This window comes from Vidua chalybeata, chromosome 3, assembly GCF_026979565.1.
Source record: "Vidua chalybeata isolate OUT-0048 chromosome 3, bVidCha1 merged haplotype, whole genome shotgun sequence".
Lineage (NCBI taxonomy): Eukaryota > Metazoa > Chordata > Aves > Passeriformes > Viduidae > Vidua > Vidua chalybeata.
The window spans coordinates 31755085-31778468 of NC_071532.1; the positions used below are offsets into that span (position 1 = coordinate 31755085).

Consider the following 23384-nt stretch of genomic DNA (forward strand, 5'->3'; position numbering starts at 1 on the left):
ACAAGATGAATTCACAAGGCTCTTCCAAGCCATACAGACTGAGGTGAAAGCCCTGAATTGATTTTGCATGGAGATTGTATGCCCTGTATTGGGCTTAGGAGAACTTTCACCTTTAGCGACAGCTAAGTGTAGATAAAGCCAGATACCAAGAAAAGCCAAGATGAGCTGCAAGAGAGAAGACAGGTCTCAAAACTGATCATGTCTTGTGGACACGAGAGGCACAAAAACAATATTAATAATCTAATGAAAACCAATCTGCAATAGATTTGTAGCTCCCAAACTTTTGGGGCCAATACTCTCTTGCTGAGTACCACCTGTACCAATCTGTGTTATGTTGTTATTAGCTCTGCTTTTATTTTAAGACAGATCTAAAACTCACACTGGCTTTTGGGAAGTATGAAGCACTCTGGATTACAAAGAACTTGCTTCTGTTTGTGAAAGTATGATGGTAGGTTAGAAGGGAGAAACATGAATGTGTGTAGTCACCTCAAATTCCACCATTGCTTTCTTCATGCTCTCCACATCAAAGATCATTTTAATAAGATCCTGGATTGGCTTAGGGAGTTTTGATTTTGTCCCAGCACCTACTGTCAGTTTCCTGACAGCTTCTTCATCCTGGAAGGTAAAAATAGTATCAGAATTAGCAAAATCACAAAGAATTAAAAAGTAACAGGCTGGCTGCCATGGCAACAACTCAAAACCAATTTAGTGTGTGCATACTATGACTAGCCTGAAGTTCATGGGGAGCGTGGGACATTGCTCTGACATTCTGGAACAAAATGGTCTTAAAACAACACCTATTCAGTAATTTGGTAGATACTATTTCAAGAGATGGCACTGTAAAAATTAAGCAGAAAGTAGAATTAAGGGAATAGGAACTCTCTTTGCATTGCTGCTTCACTTCAAGCAACTATTAATTACTTTTTCTGCAAGCTTTCTGCTGCATAGAGACTTTCACATGAAAAAATGACTGTTTACTTTGCTGATTTTATGACAAAACAGACGTAATAACTAGTTTCACCAAGTTTTTGTAATAAAAACTGCCATAGATGTGTACAGGAATCATCAATTTGCCATAATACCATCTTGATGCCTTCATGGAGAGAGCATTACACAAATAAATCATCAGCCAGGTGCTTTGAGTAACACTGTACATTACACTGAGATAGACACTTTGCCACTGCAATATTCAAACTTCCAGAATTAAAGCCAAGCTTTGAGTGCTTTGCACTGGAAGATGACATCCATTAATTTGGCCACAGAATAACACAATGTCTTGAAAATATGTGCTCCGGCACATATAATAGCATTTAACTATTTAGTCTGAAAATAGTTCAGGTAACAAGTATGCCCTTAAATAAACACACAAACCCCCACTGGAAAGAAGGAAGAGAATTCTTATTTATTTTAGCTGTCTAAAAAGACAAATCTTACTGGCAGTGAATAATTTCTTTCTAAGCCTGCTCAGTATGCACACTAAGTGGAATATTGCATTGGAGTTGCTACAGCATTTGGGAGGATTTTGGAGGCAGCAGACAGATGAGAAGCATCTATTTTAAAATTTAAAAAAATTGAGTTTTCAGACAAGATGTCTGTGAACTGACTGCTGGACAAAGTACAAATTAATATCCTTAAAGTTACAGAGTAAATAGGAACAAGCGTTCAAGGGATATCAGATTTGATAACAGAAAACTCTAGTTTCCCAACAGCTCTATTTTAATGGATGGCACTCCTTGATCTACAGCTTTCCCCTGTAGCAGAGAGAAGATGCAACATCTGCATTTTTATTCCCCTGGTTTGTTAAGTGCAAGTGATCCAAGAGCACGCAGAACAGAACAGTGACACAGGGAATCTCAGCAGTGCTCCACCTGGGACAGGTGGAGTTTCAGGGTTACCTGTCCGTAATCTATTTCCAGTGGGTAGAATTTTTTGGGATATTTAGTGAAGTTCTTCGAATGCCAAGAATTGCCAGTTTTCTCTTCATACAAATTCAGGAAGTGTTCAACGGCATCTTCTTTTGATGGCATCTGCTCCAGCTTGTTACTGCCGATTACAGTGCCCACCCGGCCCCAGGATCGGAACACCCAGTATCTGGAGAAATGGAATGGGAGAAAAGAACAGGCATCAGCTACTCCAATGCTATTTCCATACCATTAATTTTATGGAACACACTCTCCATCAGAGTGTGAAAAGAATTTCTACAATTTTTTCATGGTGGGAAATCAACAGGGGAATCACCCTATATCCAAGAACTGGCATGAAAAATGCCCAGTTTTAACACATCAGAACCACAGCCCTGAGGATAAATGGGTGCACAGCAGGAAAAGAGAGGCTAACATCTCTTCAGTCTTCATGTTTTGCAAATACAAATCTTCAGACTATAGGGGTCATATATTTGAAAAACAAAGACAAAGCATCTTTAAGCCTCAGGCCCCAGAGTTCAGTATTTTAGAGAAACCAGAAGTAAATCAAATATTTGTTTGTACTGCTGACAGCACCTTGGGTGAGCTTCTGTAGTATTTATGGGAATACAATCAATCAACCTTTCCAATATGTCAGGTATGAAATGCAGGCACTGACATCCCTCCACGTACTGAATCTCAGACTTGATACAACCTCACACAAATGAGACAGGAACAAAAGCTTATTAAAAATATGGTAAATTTGGAGCTGAACCACAGTCATTGCTACCCTGGATTTCTGTGTCACTTATGTGTTTGGCAGGGGCAGTTTTATTTTAAAGAACCTTCTCAATCTCTTAATCTAATCAGCAATGCAATCAGTGGACAGCTCTGCCATGTACCCAATGACACTGGAAAGCTAAACACATGATCAGCTCCTGACTATTTCATGCATTTTGTTATACTTCAGGGCACACAACTCAGGCTAATACTGTGGTAGAACAGCCAGAATCTGGTTTTGGTTCCCAAGGTGATAGCTCTGTGATTAGAAGACAACAGTAAGTTAGAGAATATGGAGAAAAAAAAAAAACCCACCTTAGGTTTTGTCACCACCCACAAGGAATGTCTCCATGCAGAGCAGAGATTTCTCCATGGGTGGCTTGTTTGGTAGGTTTGGAGGAGTTATTTTAGTTTTGGTTTGGGTTTTTTTTTTAATTTGTGTTGTAGTTTTTTTTTTTTCTTCAAGTAACCAATCTGTTATCTCCCCAAAGACATTTTATTCACACTTGGCTTTTGGAGTGTCAGAAATCCAGTATTTATTAGAAAAAAGTGAATGGAAGTATTTAGAGGGAAAATTAAACTCACCTGTTCTCTCTGTCATCCTCTAGCAGCTGCAGCTTATAATAGGAATTTGTTCCTTTCACAATATCTACTAGTCCCAGGGTCGCACTGAAAATTTTCCCACCTTTTTCAAAGACATGAGCAGAATCCTCCAAACCTGCAGAGAAGAAAAAATTAGAACACAGAGGAGGAGGTTACTGTTTTAGCTCTCCTTCCTGCATTTGCACTCATCCAAATGTTTCCTGCAGCAGTGTGATTCAACAAAAATACTGCAAAAACAGTGACCACAAGCTCATTCAAAATTACTTGGAGCATGTTTTCCTTTTAATGAATTGTGAGCATACACCTTTAGATAAACTGGAGTGAATATCAATCCTAACTAGAGGAAAAAAAACTGTAACCTTTGATAGAGGATGATCTAAAAATCGAGGATCTAATGCCATGTGAGCAGCTGAAGGAAGCAGCTCTGCAGGTGTCACATTAGCAAATGGACTGAAAACCAAAGGCTGGCCTTGGATACAGTACAAACTGTCAGAACATCCACGCACCACAGGTTTGGAGAGTAGGTGCTTATGCCAAACCCGTGTCCTCTGCTAGCTGGGCCTTTACTCACTCCACTGACAGGAGATCCTAAAGCTGAACAAGGTGCACGCCTTAGTTTAACTGGTCCTTCTGAAGAAAGCTGCACTAGAAAATCCTGGAATATTCAGCCTTGGATGTCAATCAATATGCTTCCTTTAACTTTGCTATCAAAGGTTTAAAAATTCATGCTCCTTTATGGAACCCTCATCCTTTCACAGAAAAACCCTTCTGCAAACCATCACACATTCTGAAGACTGTGGGTGGTGCAGGCACAGGCACTGGCACTGTTATCACTCACCGGAATCAGGGTCTACTGCTGCTCCACCCTTCACTGTTAACTTCATTTTCTTTTCAGACTTGCTAGGTCCTGCAGTGAAAGACAGTTAATTTTTTTTTTTAGGTGAGCAACACAGTCTGACTTGAATCACCCTTAAAAATCTTAATTTGCATAATTATCACTCTAAGGTGAAGCAGATTCCCAGTATATGAGCACACGGACTTCAGTGGCTTTTTTTTAACCTAGCTCTAGCAGCCAAATCACAGCCCCCAACCCACCAACTGAGAAATTACATTTCCCCCGATTCTATCTACCTATTTCTTTTCTCCTGGCCCCAAGGGGTGGACCATGTCATTTTTCATTTTCAGATAAAGGCAACCACAAATGTGAAAGTGAGATTTAAAAACCTCACAGGGCATGGGGAGTATTTAGATTCCCAGGGGATGCTACTGTGGTGAGACAGTGTGGCAATAACACACCCAACTGTATGACAGAAACCTCCACTTGGAGGACACAGAGAACAGGTTCTGAAGAGAAGTGAGCAAATGTGATGGTTTTGTTCCCCATCCAGGGTTAATAATGCAAGCTCTCTATGGCACTGGTGAGCAATGCCATCAATATTTTCACACTGTTACAACAATATTATGTTCTAAATCAAGTATTACAGAGACTCAGTGCTCTGGACCTCAGTATTTTCTCACTTGCCAACACTCCCTGAGTAGTGTCTGTCATTTTGGTGTCCCAGGACCTCCTTGGAGCTGCAACACTAACCCAAACTGACAGTGAAGCTGATGTTTTATGAGGAAGAGACTGGACTGATGGCAGGGAGCCCAGGCAGACTGAAGTATGGGGAACAAGAGCCAGCTCAGGAGACTGCTAAGTCTTGCCCTGAGGCCCATTATATAAACTTATCATGAGAAAAAAAAAAGGCAGAAAATTCAAGGAAAGGGTAAGGACAGACCATACCCAGGTTTGCTTTGTGCATGCACAGTACTGAACAGGCCTGTGGAGAAATAACCGTTTTGTTCCTCACCTTGTTCTTCTTTGACCTTCCCAGCACTCTTTGTGCTTGGGGGTTTGCTGCTCTTCCCATCCACAGCCATTTCCTCGTGCTCCATTTTCACCTCTGCACCCCAAGGTGAAAGGGCATGGAGAGACACAAGCTCCTGGAAATCCTTGCTAGAAGATTTCACATCCTGAAGAAATGCCTCTGAGACCACACGGACTTTGGCCTCCTTCACTTCTTCCATCTTCTTGCTCATTTTCTCCACATCCTCTGCAGAGGCAGGATAGAAAGGGGAGAAAAAAATGCATCCATGAGGTTTTAGACCTCAGCCTCTGTCTCTGGCCATGATTCAGGGCTCTGTAACACTTTGTGAAAACACAATTCCACTACATTTTGGATTCACCATGTTCTTTGGAGAGCCAAGCTCCTCCTTGGTTTAAAGATACAGCTTGGGCTAGAGCAGGAACACTCCTGTTCTACCTGGCTGGTCCAAATCTCCCTTTCCCAAATCTCAGCTGCACTTTCTGATGGATGGGAGTAGATCTCCCACCTCTGCAGTCAGTTTGCACAGCTCCAACACAGAGCAAGAGCAGACTCTAAGCTGTCAGCAGAGCAAACAAGTGCCCCACAGTCAGCTCTGGGGATTCTCCAAGACAAGCATGGACACAGCCCTCAGCACCTCTCATCCCAACAAAGGTGCCTTGCACACCACCATGGTCTGCACACAAACCCCAGCTGCCACTGACCCATGAGAGCCTTAAGGCAAAGCCTGCCAGGTTAACTTGCTGGATAAGCAATACTCAAACAGCACACATCTGTCTACTTTTCCAAGCACACTCAGGCCATGTGTGCACACAAAACACTCCCCCTAATCCAAACACTGATCCCCAGACAGCTCTGAGGACAAGTGTCCTCTGTAATCTGCTCAGCTCTATTACCACTGCTACCAGTAACCACAGCATGGCTGCTCACTCTGGGTGCTGATGCACAGGGTGGCCTTGTTAGCTGTTGTGGTCATCTTTCCTCCCAGGTCCTCCACAATGCTTTTCACCTCCTCCTTGTTCTTTGACAGCTTCCCAACAACCAGGATCTTCACGTTGGTCAGTGGTTTGTCTAAAGGTTTGGAAATGACACATTAGCCACAGGCACAGAGTCCCTGGACAAACACCAAGCACAAAGTGACAGCACCCCCTTGCTGTACAATCAGCTCAGCTGGCAGGGAGATGAGGGACCAAGCAGGTCTGACCTGTGCTAAGCAAGCAGGAGGGAGTTCCCCTTCCCAGAGGAAAGGGAACAAAGCTCAGCAGCTGCCAACAAACAGAAGGGATGGAAGACAGGGAAATGGTATGTAGGCATATTTCCCTTTTCTTGGTTTGTTTTGTTAACTAAGAAGAATCAGTCTTCTTTCAGCATTGTGCTACTAGGGACTGTGCTCTGCTTCCCTTTTCTTTTAATGCCTAGATAGCATAGGAGAAATTCACTGTCACATGAAAGCTCCTGCCTTTACAAAAGGAATTTTTTCTTTGAGGGGCTGCAGAGAGAATTATCTCTCAAGCAACACTGTTCCAGTCTTGATCTTACAGACAGTACAAGGCTCTACCATGCAAACCCCATAAGAAGTCAGGAGCAATCTGGTAACCATCTGAGGCTCCATCACATTGCAATTCAGGCTGGTCCAGGACATGGCAAGTGCCTAAGAGCATATTTGCACTGCTATAAGATAAATGCTATCAACTCTATTTGACCAGCTGAGGGTTGTGCTTCCTCTTCTCCCCTCAACACAGATTAGTTTAGTTGCTAGCAAACAAAGCAACCTGGCTTTAAATCTGGTCAACCTTTTGAGTTTACTTTCAGGGGACACTGGGGCTGGAATCAATTGCTAATCAAAAATAAGACCTGGGTTACTTTGTCTTCATTGCTAAAATAACATGATCTGGCTGAAATTAACTGTGGAGAATTACTCCCATCTTTTTAACCAAGTTACAGTAATGCCCTGCACCCAAAATTATGGCCAGAACTAGAAAGGCTGAGTAAGAAAGAAGTCAGCATAGTTCTTAACAGACAGGCTTTATCACCAAAGCATGCAACTTGTTCCAGCAACCTACAGGGAGTTTCTTAAGTTCAGCCTTTTGCTAGGTGGAGACAGCATATCTATAGTGCATAAGGGGAGCCAGTGATCAGTAAGGCTAAATCTCAGTAGATGATTTAGAAACAAAACAAACCCCTGAAAAACCCTCTTGCCCTCAAAACCTAAATTCATGTGGAATATCTGGCAGCACGGACATCCCTGGATGGTCCCCAAGAAACGAAGTGAGGTGGCATTTTGAAGCAGGTCTCCCCTGAGACACAATTTGCAACATCAGCCTTTACATTTCTGATTCACTGCATACACATAATTTCCTCACAATCAAGAAACACTCAAAATTATCTTTGGGTAAATAACAGAACCTCAAGCCCATGACCCCAGACAACTCAGGGCCTACCTGTGCTGGGAAGATAAAGCACATGAGATGCTTTTTTATCAGGAGAGCTCTGCCTGCTCAAGAGCAGGAGACCAGTGGGACTGTTGATGGTGGCAGATTTGTCTGGCTGGGAATGCCAGCCTGAACATCATCCTGAACTCCACCAATGTATGCCCAGCCAGACACTTACCTCTGGGTGCAGACACAGTCTCTGACAAAGGAGCAGATGCGGAAGGAGGAGGTGCCGAGTTCACAGTCGCAGCATCTGGAGGGAACACCCTGTCCTGCTTCTTACATTTAAATTTCTTCAGGTAAGGAATTTCCCGGAACTCCTGTGGGATGGAAGCATAAACAATTTAAAACCAACAAATATTACTGTAAGATTTAAAGGATAAATTGAATGCTAGCCAGATGTTGGAATTTATTGCACATCTTGGAAATTATTTTGATTCACGCTAAAGTGGACAAAACCCCACTTTACTGACTGAAAAAACAAAGCTGGAAGAGGGCAAATGATGAGTTTCAAATCAAATCAACAATGTCTCTTTCAATTTAATGTTACTGGAAGAAATATGATTTATTTTTGCATTAGCTGCCTGCTCCTGAAGGGATGTGGCTGTCACAGGACTTGCCCGCTGTCACAGCTGCTCAGTGCTGCAGCACACTCTGCTCTCTGGCATCCTGCACTGACTGCTGCTTGTTCAGTCAGCTCAGAAATGTGCTTCAGAACGTCAAATATGCAGTAAACACTCACCTTTGGGATTACCCAGTCTTTCCTGTTGGGAGTCTGTGTTTTAGCCACACACTTGGTCCAGGCAGTGATATCCCCTGAACAGTAATAAGCATCACTCTTGAACACAAACTGCCCCTTGCACTCCTCACAGGGCAGCAGAGCTCCAAAGGCCATCCCGTCTGCTACTCGGTCCAAGATCTAAAGCAACAAAGAACACAGAGCAGGTCATGGCAGGAGGAGGCTGGAAGCACACACAGTGTTACCCTGGGCTGCACAAGAACTTAACTGCCAGGCTGCTGGCACAGACCTTTCCAGCATGTCACACACACTCTGAACATAAACCATGCATTGCAGCTGCACTGATGGATATATGATGCCTCAGAGGCATGGCACAAGGTTCCTCCTGCTCACACCCCTGGCTCAGTCTCTCCTCTCCAGGAAGAGGGAGGTGATTCTCCCCATCTGCTCCACTCTCAAGAGACACCACCTAGAGAGCTGGACTCAGATCTGGGGCTCCCACCAGAGCAAGGACATGGACCTGCAGAAGTGAGGCCAAAGGAGGGCTGCAAAAATGACCAGAGGGTTTGAGCATCTCTCCTATGACGACAAGCTGAGATATGGGATTGTGCAGCCTGGAGAAAAGGTCTCCAGGTCTTCTTGCAAGACCTTCCAGAATCTAAACAGGGTCTACAAGAGAGCGGTGAGGCACTTTACAACGCCATGTAGTGACAGGACAATGACTTTAAACTGAAAGAAGGCAAATTTACATTAGATATTAGGAATAAATTCTTCACTCTGAGGGTGGTGAGGCACTGGAACAGGTTACCCAGAGGAGCTGTGGATTCTCCATCCTTAGAAGTGTTCAAGACTGGGTTGGATGGGGCTTTGAGCAGCCTGACCTAGGGGGGTGGTATCCCTGCCCATGGCAGGGGGTTTGGAAAGAGATGATCTTTGGAGTCTCTTCCAATCCAACCCATTCTATAATCATGTGGTTCAGGAGAACAAACCTACCACACAGCACCTGACCAGGCTGCCATGCCAGAACAGCCAGGGAGAAGACGAGCTACTGCATCTGAGCACATGAGTAGGTAGGTGGGAAAGTAGGCTCAGACAAGTCCAGGTTTTCCTGCCTAAGAGTATTCCATATCCATTTTGAGTCTAGACACTTCCCATACACCAGCCCACACTCTACAAAGAGTCTTGATAAATACAAATATTTAAAGCAGTATGTGGCTCTGAAAGAGAGCAGACTTTCACAAATTACATAGATCAAAATTGACTCTTTTTAGAAAAGAAACTCGGAATTTATACAATTTTTGCTTAATTTTGCATGATTTAACAGTTGAAGGAGGCAATGTGAAGTGCCTTAACTAACCTGCTCATGAAGAGTCAGCACCATAAAAAAATACAGACCACTTTGAGCACAGCAGAATAAAGGCACTACACTAGGACAAAGATGCTGAATTCAGCATCACTCGCCACCACACCACCCTTCACAAGCAAGTTTAACAGCAATACCAGAGTCCTGGGACAGCAGGACTGAGCTTTGCACCAAATTTCTTTCTTAAGTGTTACGTTAGGAACATTCTTCAGACTTGTGGACCTTGCAGCAATATTGGGTCAGGTCAGCTTCACCAATTCCAAGACCCCGCACACATGCAGAGCAACTACAACCAAACTCACGGCATTCTCCCCTGAGGGGACCTCCTGCTTGTTGGCAATCAGCAGCTCTTTTAGGTCATTGGTAGAGCAGACCTTCCTCAGCTCATCCTTGATGCCCCAGATCAGCTCTGTCTGCTCCTGTTGACAAAACCCAGCAGCTTAGAAAGCAATCGACTGCAAGTAGCAAAGAACACTCCTCAAACTGCAGTATGTGCACAAGGTTTTAGCAAGTCCATGTTATCTTAAACATAGATTGTGAGATTAAGAGCTCCAAGAACCAGTAACTTTACCAAAAGGGAGAGTCACACCTTCTACCAAACACCTAAAACAGACCCTTAGAGTCATACCCTTCAAATGTCAGTGCCCTTACTTAGTAAGATCTCAACATTCTTTGTAAATTTCACCTACCTAGCTGACACTGAGAACAGTGGGGATGTAGCTGCATTTGAGCCTTCCATTAAAAAAAAAAAAAAATCAGAATTGCTGATTGCCACTGTTCTTTTTTTAAGATAACTAAGCATTAGATGAACTTCTACCAGATCAGACACCTGCAGCAGTGTGGAGAAGCATGCATATTCTTTTGGGCTTTTCTACAAAACTTGAAAGGGTTGGGAAGCAAAGTAGCATCCTAAAATATCTCTAATAGTTTCTGAATGTTATCCACTGGCTACAGTGAAAAATATAGTCTGCCCTGCAAGAAGTGGTTTACTGGGTAAAAGTGGTATCATTTTCCATGTTAATGATCATGCTTAATGAAATGCTGTTAAAAAAAGTGAACCCAAAGTTAACCCTAATCTATAAAGTGCCTCAATTTGTCCTGAACAACTGCACTGCAGCAGCAAAACCTTGAAAATATATTTTTTGAAAATTATGGTGCTGCCGCACAACAACAAAAAAAAAAACTTGTACAAAGCCAGAGCCAGCATTTTAATACAGCTCCATTAAGACCTCAGTTGCAGCAAAGACAGATTGTTAGTTTTTTTTTCCTTTGGGAACTTTCAATAAATAAAAAAATCCTGAAACTCTGCTAGGGATTCTTCCCACAACATTCTAAAAAGTGACAGATAGAAAGCTGAGATCAATCACAATCTGTACCCACGAACTGAACACATCTCCCCAGAGGGTGAAAAAGATTTGATTTTTTATTAATCTAGTTGCACACTTTATCTCTGTTTAATTTTTACAATGACCTATTTATTGTTTTCCAAACTCTTCTGCAATAGTGCTCGGGCTCCAAGCTCCAGCCACCACAGCCAGATGATACAGGAAGGAGCACAGAACCAGTCTCTCAGAAAAAAGGCATTTAACCTAATCTCTTTAAATCCAATAAGCCCAAGTCCTAGAGAACATCCTTCCTGTCTTTCGAGAGAAAGGGGCAGGGTGAATTGCCCTCAGCAAAGCCTCAGTGACAGGGCACCTCCTGTGCCAGGACACAAGGACTGTCTGTGCTGCCACTGCTCTCTCTGGGCACAAGGTACTGCCTTCTCTGGAGGCTCTTCAGTTACTGCCTGACACTGCACTCTCCCAACAAAGCAGTTCTTAGGTTGTGAGCAGCTAAAACTCACCTTCAGCTGTTTCTGCTGCTTTGTTTCTTTCTCTTTTTCTTTTTTCTGCTTCTTTTTTGCAGTCACGTTGCCATCTACCTCTTCTCCTTTTCTCTTTCTAATAGAGAAAAACAAAACAAAACCACACACACATGAAAGGAAGTTGTTGAAATGGCTGTCCAGCAGTTACCAGAGCTCAGATTACTGACTGCCAGTATCTGCAGAGGCATGAATATCCTCGGTTTTGGCAGGCAAATCCATTTTTCAAATTCCTCAGTGCTGGATTACAGACCCGAACTTGGCTCTGCAATGTCATCTGCCTCAATCAGGTCAGGTATACTTAGAGGTTTTCCACGGGGTAACCGTGTGGTGTGAGAGAAGAGCACGTGAAAGACTGCAACACTCTCAGGCATATTCATCTACATTCATCTCATCTATTCATCTATACACCAAAGGCATACCTAAGGATCACTGAACAGCTCTCCAAATCTGGGGAGGTGTAGTAATGCAGGTTAAAAGACCACAGCGTCTTTCACCTGAATCAACAGTTTGATCGGCTTAGATAGTCCACACTGAAATAAAGGAGAGCAAACACAGTAACTTTAATGAGTTAACACACTGGGAAACTAGGTATTTCTCACCTAATTCCTCTTCAGACTGGAATTAAGTCAGGCCTCTGAAACCAAGCAGGTGCAAGTTTCTGGAAAATTTCAGTGCAAGCATTGTTGCACAAGTTTCAGGTGCAAGCATTGGAAAATACTTCCAGGCTCACAGTGGGTTTGTGACATACTGTTGGGAGTTGCATAGGTGGAAATTTATTGCTATTTGCTAGGCCTTAGAGCTGAAGGGAGAAGTTACAGGAAACACTGCTCAAGAAAGACTAGAAAAAGAAAGCCAAATGAAAACTGGGGGGTTTTTGTCAGACTTCAGAGTGACAAGGGACCTCAGAAGAAGATCATTTATGTTTCCAGAGTCATGTCATCCCCTTCATCTGCCTGGAGTGTGTTCTCCTTGTGAGGATGCCAAGGGAAATTCTATCCCGGCTGAGACAGGATGGCCCTGCAACTCGAGGCAGAGCATGAACACAGCTTGGATCACACACTCCATTTTGACAGAGATGCTTTCTGCTATGAAACATCAGCCAGTTCTCTTTTTAAGAAAGCCTCTCACAACTTTGTAAGCTGTGGCTGAGGGTTAAGTCATGAAGTTGACATTTCTGATTGCTCTCCTAGTTACAGTTTTAAACAGTTCTCTTTCTAGGACTTTGCTCCCATTAAGACTAACTCTGTATGACAGCTATAAAGCTGCTTCAAGAGGATGTCAGGAGGTACTCTCCTCCCAGAGACTCCTGCATGAGACCTGTACCTTCTAGTAACTCTCCTGGCCCTAAAACTGGGCTTTGTTCACTTGATTTGCAGTGGCCACAACAGCCCACCATTAGCACCTCTGACCAAACCATAGTTCAGAGCACTTTGAGGGACTGGTTTGGCAGAAGATCTCATCTTCCAGCTGTGTCCCTGCCAGGTGCCATCAGTGAGCAGGGGCTATGCTGTACATCTCCCTGCCACGTGGTGGGGGAAAACAGCCACACTGTGCTGCCAGCAACTGTTTGAGAAAAACTTCACCCTGTATTCTCAATCAGGCAAATGGCAACCAGTGTGGCAGGACTGGCTCCAGCACACACACAGCAGTGCCCCCAAAAGTCCCCAGGCCAAGCAAGTCCTCTCTCCTCCTTGGCTGCAGCCCCTCCTGGGAGCAAGACCAGAGCATCCACTGAGCCCTATCAAGAGGACAATGACTTCCCTAAGTTTTAACAGAGTCAGGGGTACACAACAGAATCTGTGAAAAACTTACCAGCCTGAGTGCAAAGCATTCTGCTGCACCTTCCAAACCAGGGATTAATGATGTCAGTGCTTAGAAGGGGTAGGGGTGCCCAGCCCTGTGTATCTGCAGTGCCTGACAGTCAGGCTGCCTCCAGCAAGCCAGCACTCACTCCCACAATGTAACTTGTCTCCTAAGGGAGCAAGTCCAGCACAGCAGCCACTGGAAGGTGATCACTCTACTGAGAGACCCCGTGACCCAGGGAATGCGTCCAAATTCCAGCAGCCACTCACTCTTTTGGCAGCTTCTCCTCACAGTCAAGGGGACAGCAGTTGCTGTACAGAGTGATTACTGTACCTGCTCCAGCCACTGGAACAAACCATGGAGTGGGAGGGATCATCCCAACTGCAGGGAGGCATAAAGCTATTGGTCACCACCTTCTCTTTCGTGCCCAAGGCTAAAGCAAACACCAATCATTTTATACAGCCTGGAGAAGAGAATGGCAAAACTGACTTCATCTTGCAGCTTCCCAAAGAAGCACATTTTAGAACAATCTGTAAACTACACCCTCATTGACACAAATTAAGAACACACACACAAGGATCTTCCATCCTTGGGCCACAAAACCATGTGTTGCCCACAGCAGTGGGGTGCTACTGCATATACCCTTTCTCCTGCTGGGGAAGGGACAGCCTTCCACCTCCGACAGGTACAGCCCAATAGCTTGCCTGCAAGGACTGGTATTTCCCAGGCAATGCAAACCACTTCTCATCTTCACTGAGGCCACAAAAGATTTATTCCAACTTCAGAGGAGATGAAGAGGGAAGTGAGCTGTCCCACTGTGGCCTGGCCCTTCCTGACCATCTACTCTATTTTTCACATTCGCCTCTTCCCCTCCCTACAAGGAAAAGGTGGAAAGGACAGTCACAACAAACCTGGATAAAACAAGAAGCCCACGCAGGGAGGAACAAGAACTCCTTTTTTCACCTCCTCCCTGTGAAGCACTGCCAGACTGTCAGTGACCTGAGCACTTAGCATTTGCCTCAGGTCACCTCTGCAGCTAATCCAGTGCTGCATGACATCTCCAGAGTGACACTTTACTCCTGACCTGGGCAGCAATTCCATCTAAACAAGTGAGGCAGAAAATACAGGAAGTATTACAGCTCAGAGCAGGAGGACAAAACACACACTACCAAAGAAATACTGTTAAAAGGAGCTCATAAGCTGCTACTGCATTTCCTACACCAACACACAGGCATTCTTTCCACAGAGAAGCTGCAGGCAAGGACACAAGAGCCTCCTTTCCCAGGTCTACAAAGTGTTAGTGCTTAGGCAGGACAGCCCATAGCCCAAGGGAGGGTTGCATGTTTCACCCAGAACTGGCTGAGGAAAAGAGGCAGGATCCTTGCAGTAAATCCTCCCATATTTGGTCTTCATAAGGAAAGGATTTTCCAACTTATTCTTTGTAGCCCTGCTCAACACCTCACCTCTCCCATCTGAAAAAGGCACGTCTCAATGCCACTTTTGCACAAAGGGCTGACAGGGCAGTCTCCAAGTCTGAGATTGTCCTCGAAGTATGGGCTGGACATGCAGTAGCAGCACCTGAATTTGGATGTGTCACATCTGAATTGCACAGACTTCTCAGTCAGGATACAATTTGAATGCAGCATATTTAGAAATATCTTTAAAGATAATTTTGATAACCTTACTTACAACAGGTACTTTAATATAATTTCTGCAAGAGGCTGTAATTTCTCTTGTTAATTTCTGTTATCTGATCAAATGCACAAGGTGAATTATCCGAGGTAACTGCATCTCATTCAGGTTTCTGGAGTGGTCTTCCTTTGGCTTCTCCATAACTCCTGTGCTTTCTTGGCAGCAAAACCAGCAGATAGTTAGCACACCACACTCCTCCACTCAGGCTGTTTATTTACACTCTCACCCATTCTGTTTGTTTGACAGGCAACGATTTTTCCAACTGACCCTTACCACCCTTGGCTCAAGCACAGCCCAAAGAGCAGAAGGTAGTGGAACATAAGAGCCAGCCAGCAACTTCACGGCTGAGGAGCTTGTTCAGGAAGTGCTTAGAAAGCAGGAAAGATGAGACATCCTGCTGCTTTTCTGGAGTGAGGTTCTGGTTCACATTACCCTACATCACCAGTGCAAGCTTTTTTCCACTGCAATTCTAGGCCTTTATTTACACAGTGACTTGGCAAACTACTTTGTGGCCTTTCTTTACAAAGCCTTCATATTTTGCATAGCATCCCAGAAGTGGCCCAGAAAAGCAGAGCCAGGGCAGACAAGAGAAGCACTTACACAGTCAAATCTCTAGAGCTTTGCTGAGAACATGGGAGAAAACTACAAATAACCCCATTAAAGTCTCTGTTCTAGGACAAAGCAGAACTCACATCTCAGCACAAAAAGCAAAGGATTACTTTAAAACTTGTAAGTGCATTAAAATGCATTAAAAGCATTCTGCTTACACTAAGCAATGCACACAGAGGTAAAATCCCTGAATGGAAAGACAGCAGGCTGCCCAACAGATGCACACATCTCCTCTTGGTCTCTGCCAGTTCAGTTGAGCGAGGTGAACAGAACAGAACCTGACAGGGCTCTGGCCAAAGCCTCCATCCTGGGGTGCTGCAGGACTCTCCCCACAGCACTGCCAAATGCTTCTGGAGCAATGGCTTGCCAAGGAACTGCGCACAACACACATCAAGGACCAATACTGACAAAGACTGCACTGCTGCAACATGGCCATAGCTTCTCAGAACAGACATCAGCCTCACTGGACATTTTCATGGTGAATCTTTGCAAAAGCAAAGTTGAATTCATTCTAAAATGTACACAGAGAAGCCCAATGCTTTCCAATGACAAGATCTTCCTTATCTGTAGGATCCAGAAATACCTAATGTTCCTTCCTTCAAGGGGACAATACAACACTGGTTTGTGTTATGAAGCATGACTCCAGGCAAAGTCATTTCAAGAACAAGTAACAGAAGCCTTCATTAAAAAAGATTCACAAAGCTAGCAAGTCACCTGGAAACACTTCTCTGTCAGTACAAGTTCTGTCAAGAGCCTCCACTGAAAATCTCAATGCAAGGCAATGAAATTTCAGACATACTATAAAAGATTCAGCAAACAAAAGCATCCAAGTGTAAGCACTACATGGCCAATAAACACCATTATCAGATTCAGTGCCTGTCACACTTCAGCAGCTCATAGATAAAAGATGTCAAATCAATTCCCTAACAAGTGGTTTGAGCAGAGAAACCATCACTGATAACAGTATCACACAAGGAGATGCAGGGCCCAGTATCCATTTGTACTACACAAGCATTATTTTATGGTTGAAAGCCCTGTATCAGCCCTCCAAGTCACAGCTGCAGGTCTCTGCATTTCCTCAAGGCAGTCACAGGGGGCAACTGGACTGCAGGTTCCCAGGGACAGGGAACGTCTGATGTCATCTGCCTGAGGTCACAGGAAGGACCAAACCTTCCTATGACCAATATTCTTCTAACAGAGACAACAATATCCCACAACATTTATCATGGATGTATTTAAAGACAATGGCTCCTCCAGACAACACAATTTCTTACACTAACTACCTACCCTTCACTCTTGGTAGCTGGGAGCTGCTTCTTCAGAGTTTCTTTATCTTCAGCTTTCAAGATGCTGAAGCCCAGGAGCTGGGTGGCCCCGTAGGCCGGGAGGAAGCCCAGCTCTGCTCGGCGGCTCACAAAGCAGTCCGGGTGGTACCAGTTATCTATCATTCCCAGCTGCGGCTTTTCAGGATGCACCATCTTCTTGGAAATCCGGATCTGGCCCTGAGGTAGATTAAAGTGACACAGGAGCAATTTTTAGGCCACTATGGAAGGAGCAGGATGTTAACAAGTTACCAACATGATGCTTCCTAAAAACCCATAAAGCAGTAACAGTTCCCCTATCAAAGTCTGCAGCTCCTGTTCAAACCCTTTCAACACAGTTCCTCTACCATTTTCATGTACTCTTGCTAGGTTGAAAAAGTCACCTTTTAAGGCAGTTTTCTGTTCAAAATCCATTTAAACTGGATAATCCTGTTGTCTTTATTCCAATTTCCAGTAAGCTTACCAAGTAAAACTCACATGAACAAGCCTCATAAAGGCACATCTCAAAATTAACTTTATGTCCCTATCACTCAAACATCAATGCTGATACGATCTTATCCTGTCTTACTGCAAATTACCTTTCAGATGTCCAACAGGCAGATGCTCTGCAGGGCAGCAACAAGCAAGAAAAGCTGCAGTTAGTGGTGACTCTCTTGCCACTGAAATGCTGGTGAGCAGCATTCCCAGCCTGCTCTAAGACCCAAGTGAAAGGAGGGATCACCAGGCTTGAAACTGAGGCTACTGTGCCTGAGGGATGCCTTTACTGTCAGCTGTCCAGGACACAGCTGCTCCTCAGACACAGAAATGCAGCTCTGCAAGTGCTTTCCATATGCAGGACAGACAGGAAACAATTATAAAAGCCACTGTTTGAATTGAAACTGGTGAGAGAAAACATGAGATGGAAAACTTCTTTACCTTTTCTATTTTCTGCTCACAGCCTTTGCAAGTACTTCTGTTAGACTTGGCATACTCTGCAGCAAAGTCATTTAGGCTCTTCTCAGCTTTACCACCTCCTTCCTGTTCCCCTCCTTTACCTGGAGAACAAAGCAAATACAGAATTCAGCTTTAATATGCATTCCCTTATTTTCTTATTCTCTGTCCCAGATTGTTAGCAGTCTGCATTAATAAACTTCTTGGGTTCCAGCCACTCATTTGTCCAGAATTTGAATAGAGAGTAAAACAAGCAGTCCATGCGCAAAAGCACCAAAGAGTCAACATAACCATGCACTGAACTGAAGGTACCGTTAAGAAAACAGAGTACAACAGCATCTGTTAACATTAAAGAACTGAAAACTAAATACACCAATCATGATAACAAGAAGTGTTTTTCAATATATCTGCCAACTGACTTGGCTTTTTCTCCTCACTGATTTAACATGCTGGATAATACTGTGAGCATCCTAGCCCTGGAGTGTGGAGACATCGCAACAATTCTTCTGACATCACTTGCTGAAGCAACATGGACATCAAATCACCATAATAACAGCACAACAGAAGAGAGCAAAGTTCCAGAACCTCCAAACACCGTGAGGCTTCTGCCTACCTCCTCCAGGACCTCCAGTTTCAATAGCTTTCTTGATTTTCTCCTGATCTTCCCAGCGAAGCTCAGGGAAGCCATCAATGTCTGCGTGGGACACAATTCGAGCCCGCTTCCAGAAGCAGCTGTAGTGGTGCCAGTGAGGGACTTTGCCATCAAACATGGGTGACTAGCAAAAAAGCACATTAGGCCAAGATGAAACAATTCAAGCAGAATCAAGGGGAAAACCAAAACAAAACAAAGCCCAAGATAAAAAATGAGTACCTGGGTAAACACACATTTCTTCTTTTTATTTTTCTTTAAATCAAGAGATGGATACTATTTAGGACTATTTAGTCTAAGAAGAAAATCTAATAAGACAGACAAGCTGCTGGAGAAATGTTCCCAAAGGGGATAGACATGGAAGGAGCATTTAGCTAGCTTAACCAGTTCATCACCCTGCTGCTCAGTCCATCTGTTTTACTGAAAAAAAAAGGTCACAACCTCAGCATGGCTGCACCAGCCCCTGCGAGACTGTGCAGCACAAAAGGCTGCTGGCCTCACTCCACAATCCCTTTGAGAGCCACTTCTCAAGTAAACAGTCTATATACTGGAGAATCCATGGCAGGCACAAGATAAGAAGGGCACCTCCAAGGATTGTGGCCTCAAGGATTGTGGCCTGAGGAAACTCCTGAGTGGCCTGCAGAAGGTAGAGACAAAATTCAAGGGAAACACCAGAGCCCAATTAAAGTTCTGCATCAGAGGTCAACAGGAGGCCACAAAGATGATCAGAGGGTTGAAGAACCTCTGCTGTAAAGACAGGCTGAGAGAGTTTGGGATGTTCAGCCTGCAGAAGGCTCCAGGGCTGTCTTACAGCACTTTCCAATACCTGAAATGGGCCTACAAGAAAGGTGAAGAGGGAGTTTTCACAAGGGCTTGTAGTGATAGGGTGGTGAGGCACTGGGAAAGGTTGCCCAGAGAAGCTGTGGATGCCCCATCCCTGGAAGTGTTCAAGGCCAGGTTAGATGGGGCTCTGAACAACCTGATCTAGTGGGGGGCATCCCTGCCCAGTGCAGAGGGTTGGAACTCAATGATCTTCAGGGTCCCTTTCAGACCAAACTATTCCATGATCCTGTTATCAGGACAGAAGCATCACCCAAATCCTCCCTGAAGTGCAGCTCCAGAGTTCCCTGCCCCACACCAAGCACTTGTTTTGCAAGTACCCAACTTGTTTAAAACTCAGACACAGTAGGTACCATCCTGGCATCGCTCCGGTTACCCATCAAGCAAAATAACTGTACAGTGGTTTGGCTCCAAATAACACACACAAACAGCTGCTGTACTAATAGTACTAAGTGTGGTATAATTACTATTACTGATGATACAGAACTAACGACCTAGGAAAGCCTTCCACGTGTCACTCACTAACAGGAGGGAGAGCTCCAAGTCAAAACAACAGCAGAGCATTGTGCATGAGCAGGAAGGAAAAGGCAAGGGCTTCAAAGACCACAGCATAGAACCAGGAGAGCTGAGAGCCCAAACTACAACCAACCATCTACCAAACTGTAAGAGGACATTTTTATTTCCAGATGGGCTTTTCCCACAAGCCAAGACTGGATACCCAGTTACCCTCACAGCACCACCGCAGCCACCCTGCAGTTGCTCTCAATGTGTCTGTAAGTCACATGTGATTTTGGCACTGCAACATGGACACCTCTGGGCTTGTGTCTAGAGTTTTGCAGGAGGACCCAGGGCTGCTCCCAACACAAAGGCTTTGAGGGCACAAGGCACTGGGGAGTACAAAAGGGAGCAGAGCTAGCTCAATCTTTAAGACAACAATACAAGCAGTGAGTAATCTCCTCAACATGGAGTTTCAGACTCTTCTCTGTGTGGAAAATGAAACCTCTAGGCAAGCTGGGCCTTGTTTAAACAACTTCTCTCAGCTCACCTATCTCTAGACCATAGTTTCCTAAACAAACTAAGGAAAAAAGAGACCAATTCACTTTCATAGTGCACGTTCAGATAACAGAAACCACTCAGTTCCAGCTGGAAGCAAAAGACAAAGCTGTGCCGGTTCTGCAGGGCCTGGGTGCCTGGCCTGTGCCAAGCACCCAGAATCCCACTGTCATTCAGAGCTCTTCACTTGAGGAACCAAAACAAAAGCAAAGTTACAGCAGACACAACTAAGGTCTTGGTCTGTATCTCCCTTTGATTTCTTCAGCACAATTTGCAGAAGAGCTCGATGCACTGACGCTGGCAGAGAGACTGCTCTACAGGGGATTTCCCTGGAAAAAGTAAGGGACCCGCGTGCTCTGGTGAAATTCAGGCATTTACAGCACGACGCTCAGCAGCAGGGTGTGCTCTGATGGTACAAGAACTAGCAGAGGAAAGAGCAAGCAAATTCAAGAGGTTGTGGAGAAAATAAATAAAAATACAAATGTTTGGTGTAAGACCGGCAGTTCTGGGGATATGTCTGGCAATGAAAGGCAGTGGCTCTATGAGGAATGTCGGTCTCCAGGAGCTCACTCCATAAACCAAACCCTAGAGAACCAGAACACAACTCCTGCCCCCCAGCACTGAAGAAGGGCAACCCGCCTCGCATCAACCTCAACTGCTAGGCAAGACAGGAAGGGGTAACAAACGTGAGGAAGCCGAGGAGCAGCAGCCGGAGCAGGGGAGGAGGAGCAGCTCCAGCGCTGAGTGCAGCGGGGGAGACAAAAGGACAGGCAGCAGGAACACGTGCGAGCAAACGCTGCAGCTTGGCACCGCACGGTCCCGCATCTTCCCCAGGGGGAGGAGGCTCTGGGGAACAAAGGCAGAGGCAGGTATTTCCCCTCCGGGACAGCAGCTTTGCCTCCAACCCCGGCAGACCTGCCAGCCCCGCCCGGCAGCCAGGGCGAGGGGGGGACCGGGCCCTTCCTCCCCGCCTCGTACAAGCGGAGCCTCTCCCAGGGGCACAAGCGAGCTACATCCTCCAGACCCGGCTCCTCGGGCGGCCGGGAGCCACAGCTCCCACCATCCACCCACCCATCCCTCCATCCATGCGCAGGGCTTTGCGCTGCTACGTCCTTTCTCGCCTTCCGTAGACACGCACACGTATGCCTTTGCTTACTTTTCACAGCAACACCCCCAGACTCAGCCCGTCCCCAGCAGGCTGCAGGCGCCCCCTCCCCTCTGCCCTGATGCAGCCAGCGGGGACAGAGTCCCCCCTCCCAGGACAGCGGCGTGTGCCTCCCGTGCGGAGCGGCGATTCCCTCCGCATCCTCCCGCAGCAGGCAGGGATGCCGGGTCCGCGCACAGCTCCCAGCCCCCAAAACAGGACGGAGCTCTTCCGTTCCTTCCAAAAGTAAGCCGAGCAGTCTCTTCCCCAAAAGGCAAATAATAGCATGAGGGCGGCGGAGAGCAAACCGTGCCTCCGCAGCCCGTTCGCCAATTGCGGCTCAGCCGGCTCACGCCTGCTATGTGCCAGCCAGCTCAGCGAGACCCCGCGGGCCCGGCCGCTCATCCTGCGGCCCCCGGGGCTGCCCCAGACCTCTCACAGCTTTCGGGCCGCAGCTCCTCTGTCTCGTATGCAAAGCGCGCACCGAGCGGGGATTCCCCGGCGCCGACATCGAGCGCTGCGAGCGGCAGACGCTTTCCGGGGCACGGAAAAGCCGAGCCGCGGAGCTCGCCTCGCTCCCCGGACGGCAACAAAGCGCCTCTGTGCGCGCCCGCGGGCCGCCCCCCGGCCCCGCCACGGCCACGAACGGTGAACTTTGCACCGATTCGGCTCCAGCCGCCCCTGCAGCCCGCGGGAGCGGGGGAAGCGGCTCCCCCCGCCCGGGGAGCGCTGCGGGCAGGGCTGCCCCGGGCACCGGCGCTCTGCGGACACACTGCGCCTCTGTTAAAAATAGGCTGCGCTCGCCCCCGCAGCAGCGAAAGGCGCGGCCGAGCGGCTCCGGAACACCGCGGAGGGAGCGGAGCCCCGGGCTGGCCCCACCGCCGGCGGTACCGAGCGGACCGGCCGGATCAGCCCGCCCCCCGCCACGCGGTACCTGCACCATGAGCGCCAGGCGCAGCGAATCCTTGGCGATGCTCTCGCCGCACTTCTTGCAGGAGGCGCGGCCGCTCTTGGCATACTCGGCCCGGTACAGCTTCTCCGCCGGCTCCGCCATCGCCGCCGCTCCCGCTCCCGCCGCCGCGCCCCCGCCCCGCGCCGCGCGCCCGCCGCGACCCCGCCCGCGGCAGGGCCAGCCGAGCGCCGAGCGCGCACCCCCGCCTCGCCGGCCGGGCGGATCTTCCGCTCGGGCATTGATTGCGCATGCCTGGAGGTTCCTCCCGTGTATCAATGGGAGGCGGGCGCGGCGGCGCATCTCGTGCTGCGCCCTAAGGGGCGCGGGTTCGGGTCCCACCGCCACCCCCCGCTTCACCCCGCTTCCCTGTCCCGCACCCGAGCGACACAGAGCGGGCTCCCGCCTCTTGGGAGAACCTGAGCTCAGCAGCTCTCCCACAGACAAATACTGGCCTCGTGATGCCACTTCCAGGCGGGCGTTCCGGTGGTGTCCAGCGACAGGACGAGGAACGATGGCCGCAAACTAAAACACGAGAATTTCCCCCCCGCCCTGAGCAAGAGCTGCTTTACACGAGGGTGGCAGAGCACTGGAACAGCTGCGCAGGGAGGTCGTGGAGTCCCTCTCTGGAGACAGCCAAAACCCACCTGGACCCGCTCCTGTGTCACCCGCTCCAGGTGACCCTGCCTGGGCAGGGGGTTGGACTGGTGATCTCCAAAGGTCCCTTCCGACCTTGACAATTCTGTCGTTCTGTTTCCTCCAGCCCCTGGGGATAACAGTGGGGCTGCTGACAAAATCAAAGAAGAGCGGTTTGATAAATAAAACCTGGATTTTTTTTTTTTT

The 23384-nt window shown here is 46.8% G+C and overlaps 1 protein-coding gene across 1 annotated transcript in view; it reads right to left on the reverse strand.

Annotated features, from left to right (window-relative positions):
* Positions 1-22659, reverse strand: part of PARP1 (poly(ADP-ribose) polymerase 1) — a 30928-nt gene extending 8269 nt beyond the window's left edge. Inside the window, exons 1-14 of the mRNA XM_053939190.1 lie at positions 22527-22659; positions 18520-18682; positions 17892-18010; positions 16942-17156; positions 11530-11626; positions 9986-10102; positions 8324-8500; positions 7760-7901; positions 6080-6220; positions 5135-5377; positions 4123-4191; positions 3267-3399; positions 1896-2091; positions 487-615 (exon numbers count right to left, since the gene is read on the reverse strand). Of these exons, the coding sequence (XP_053795165.1) occupies positions 487-615; positions 1896-2091; positions 3267-3399; positions 4123-4191; positions 5135-5377; positions 6080-6220; positions 7760-7901; positions 8324-8500; positions 9986-10102; positions 11530-11626; positions 16942-17156; positions 17892-18010; positions 18520-18682; positions 22527-22646 (2061 nt within the window). The 5' untranslated portion in view covers positions 22647-22659. The remainder of the gene's footprint in view (positions 1-486; positions 616-1895; positions 2092-3266; positions 3400-4122; positions 4192-5134; positions 5378-6079; positions 6221-7759; positions 7902-8323; positions 8501-9985; positions 10103-11529; positions 11627-16941; positions 17157-17891; positions 18011-18519; positions 18683-22526) is intronic.
* Between the last annotated feature and the right edge of the window lie 725 nt (positions 22660-23384).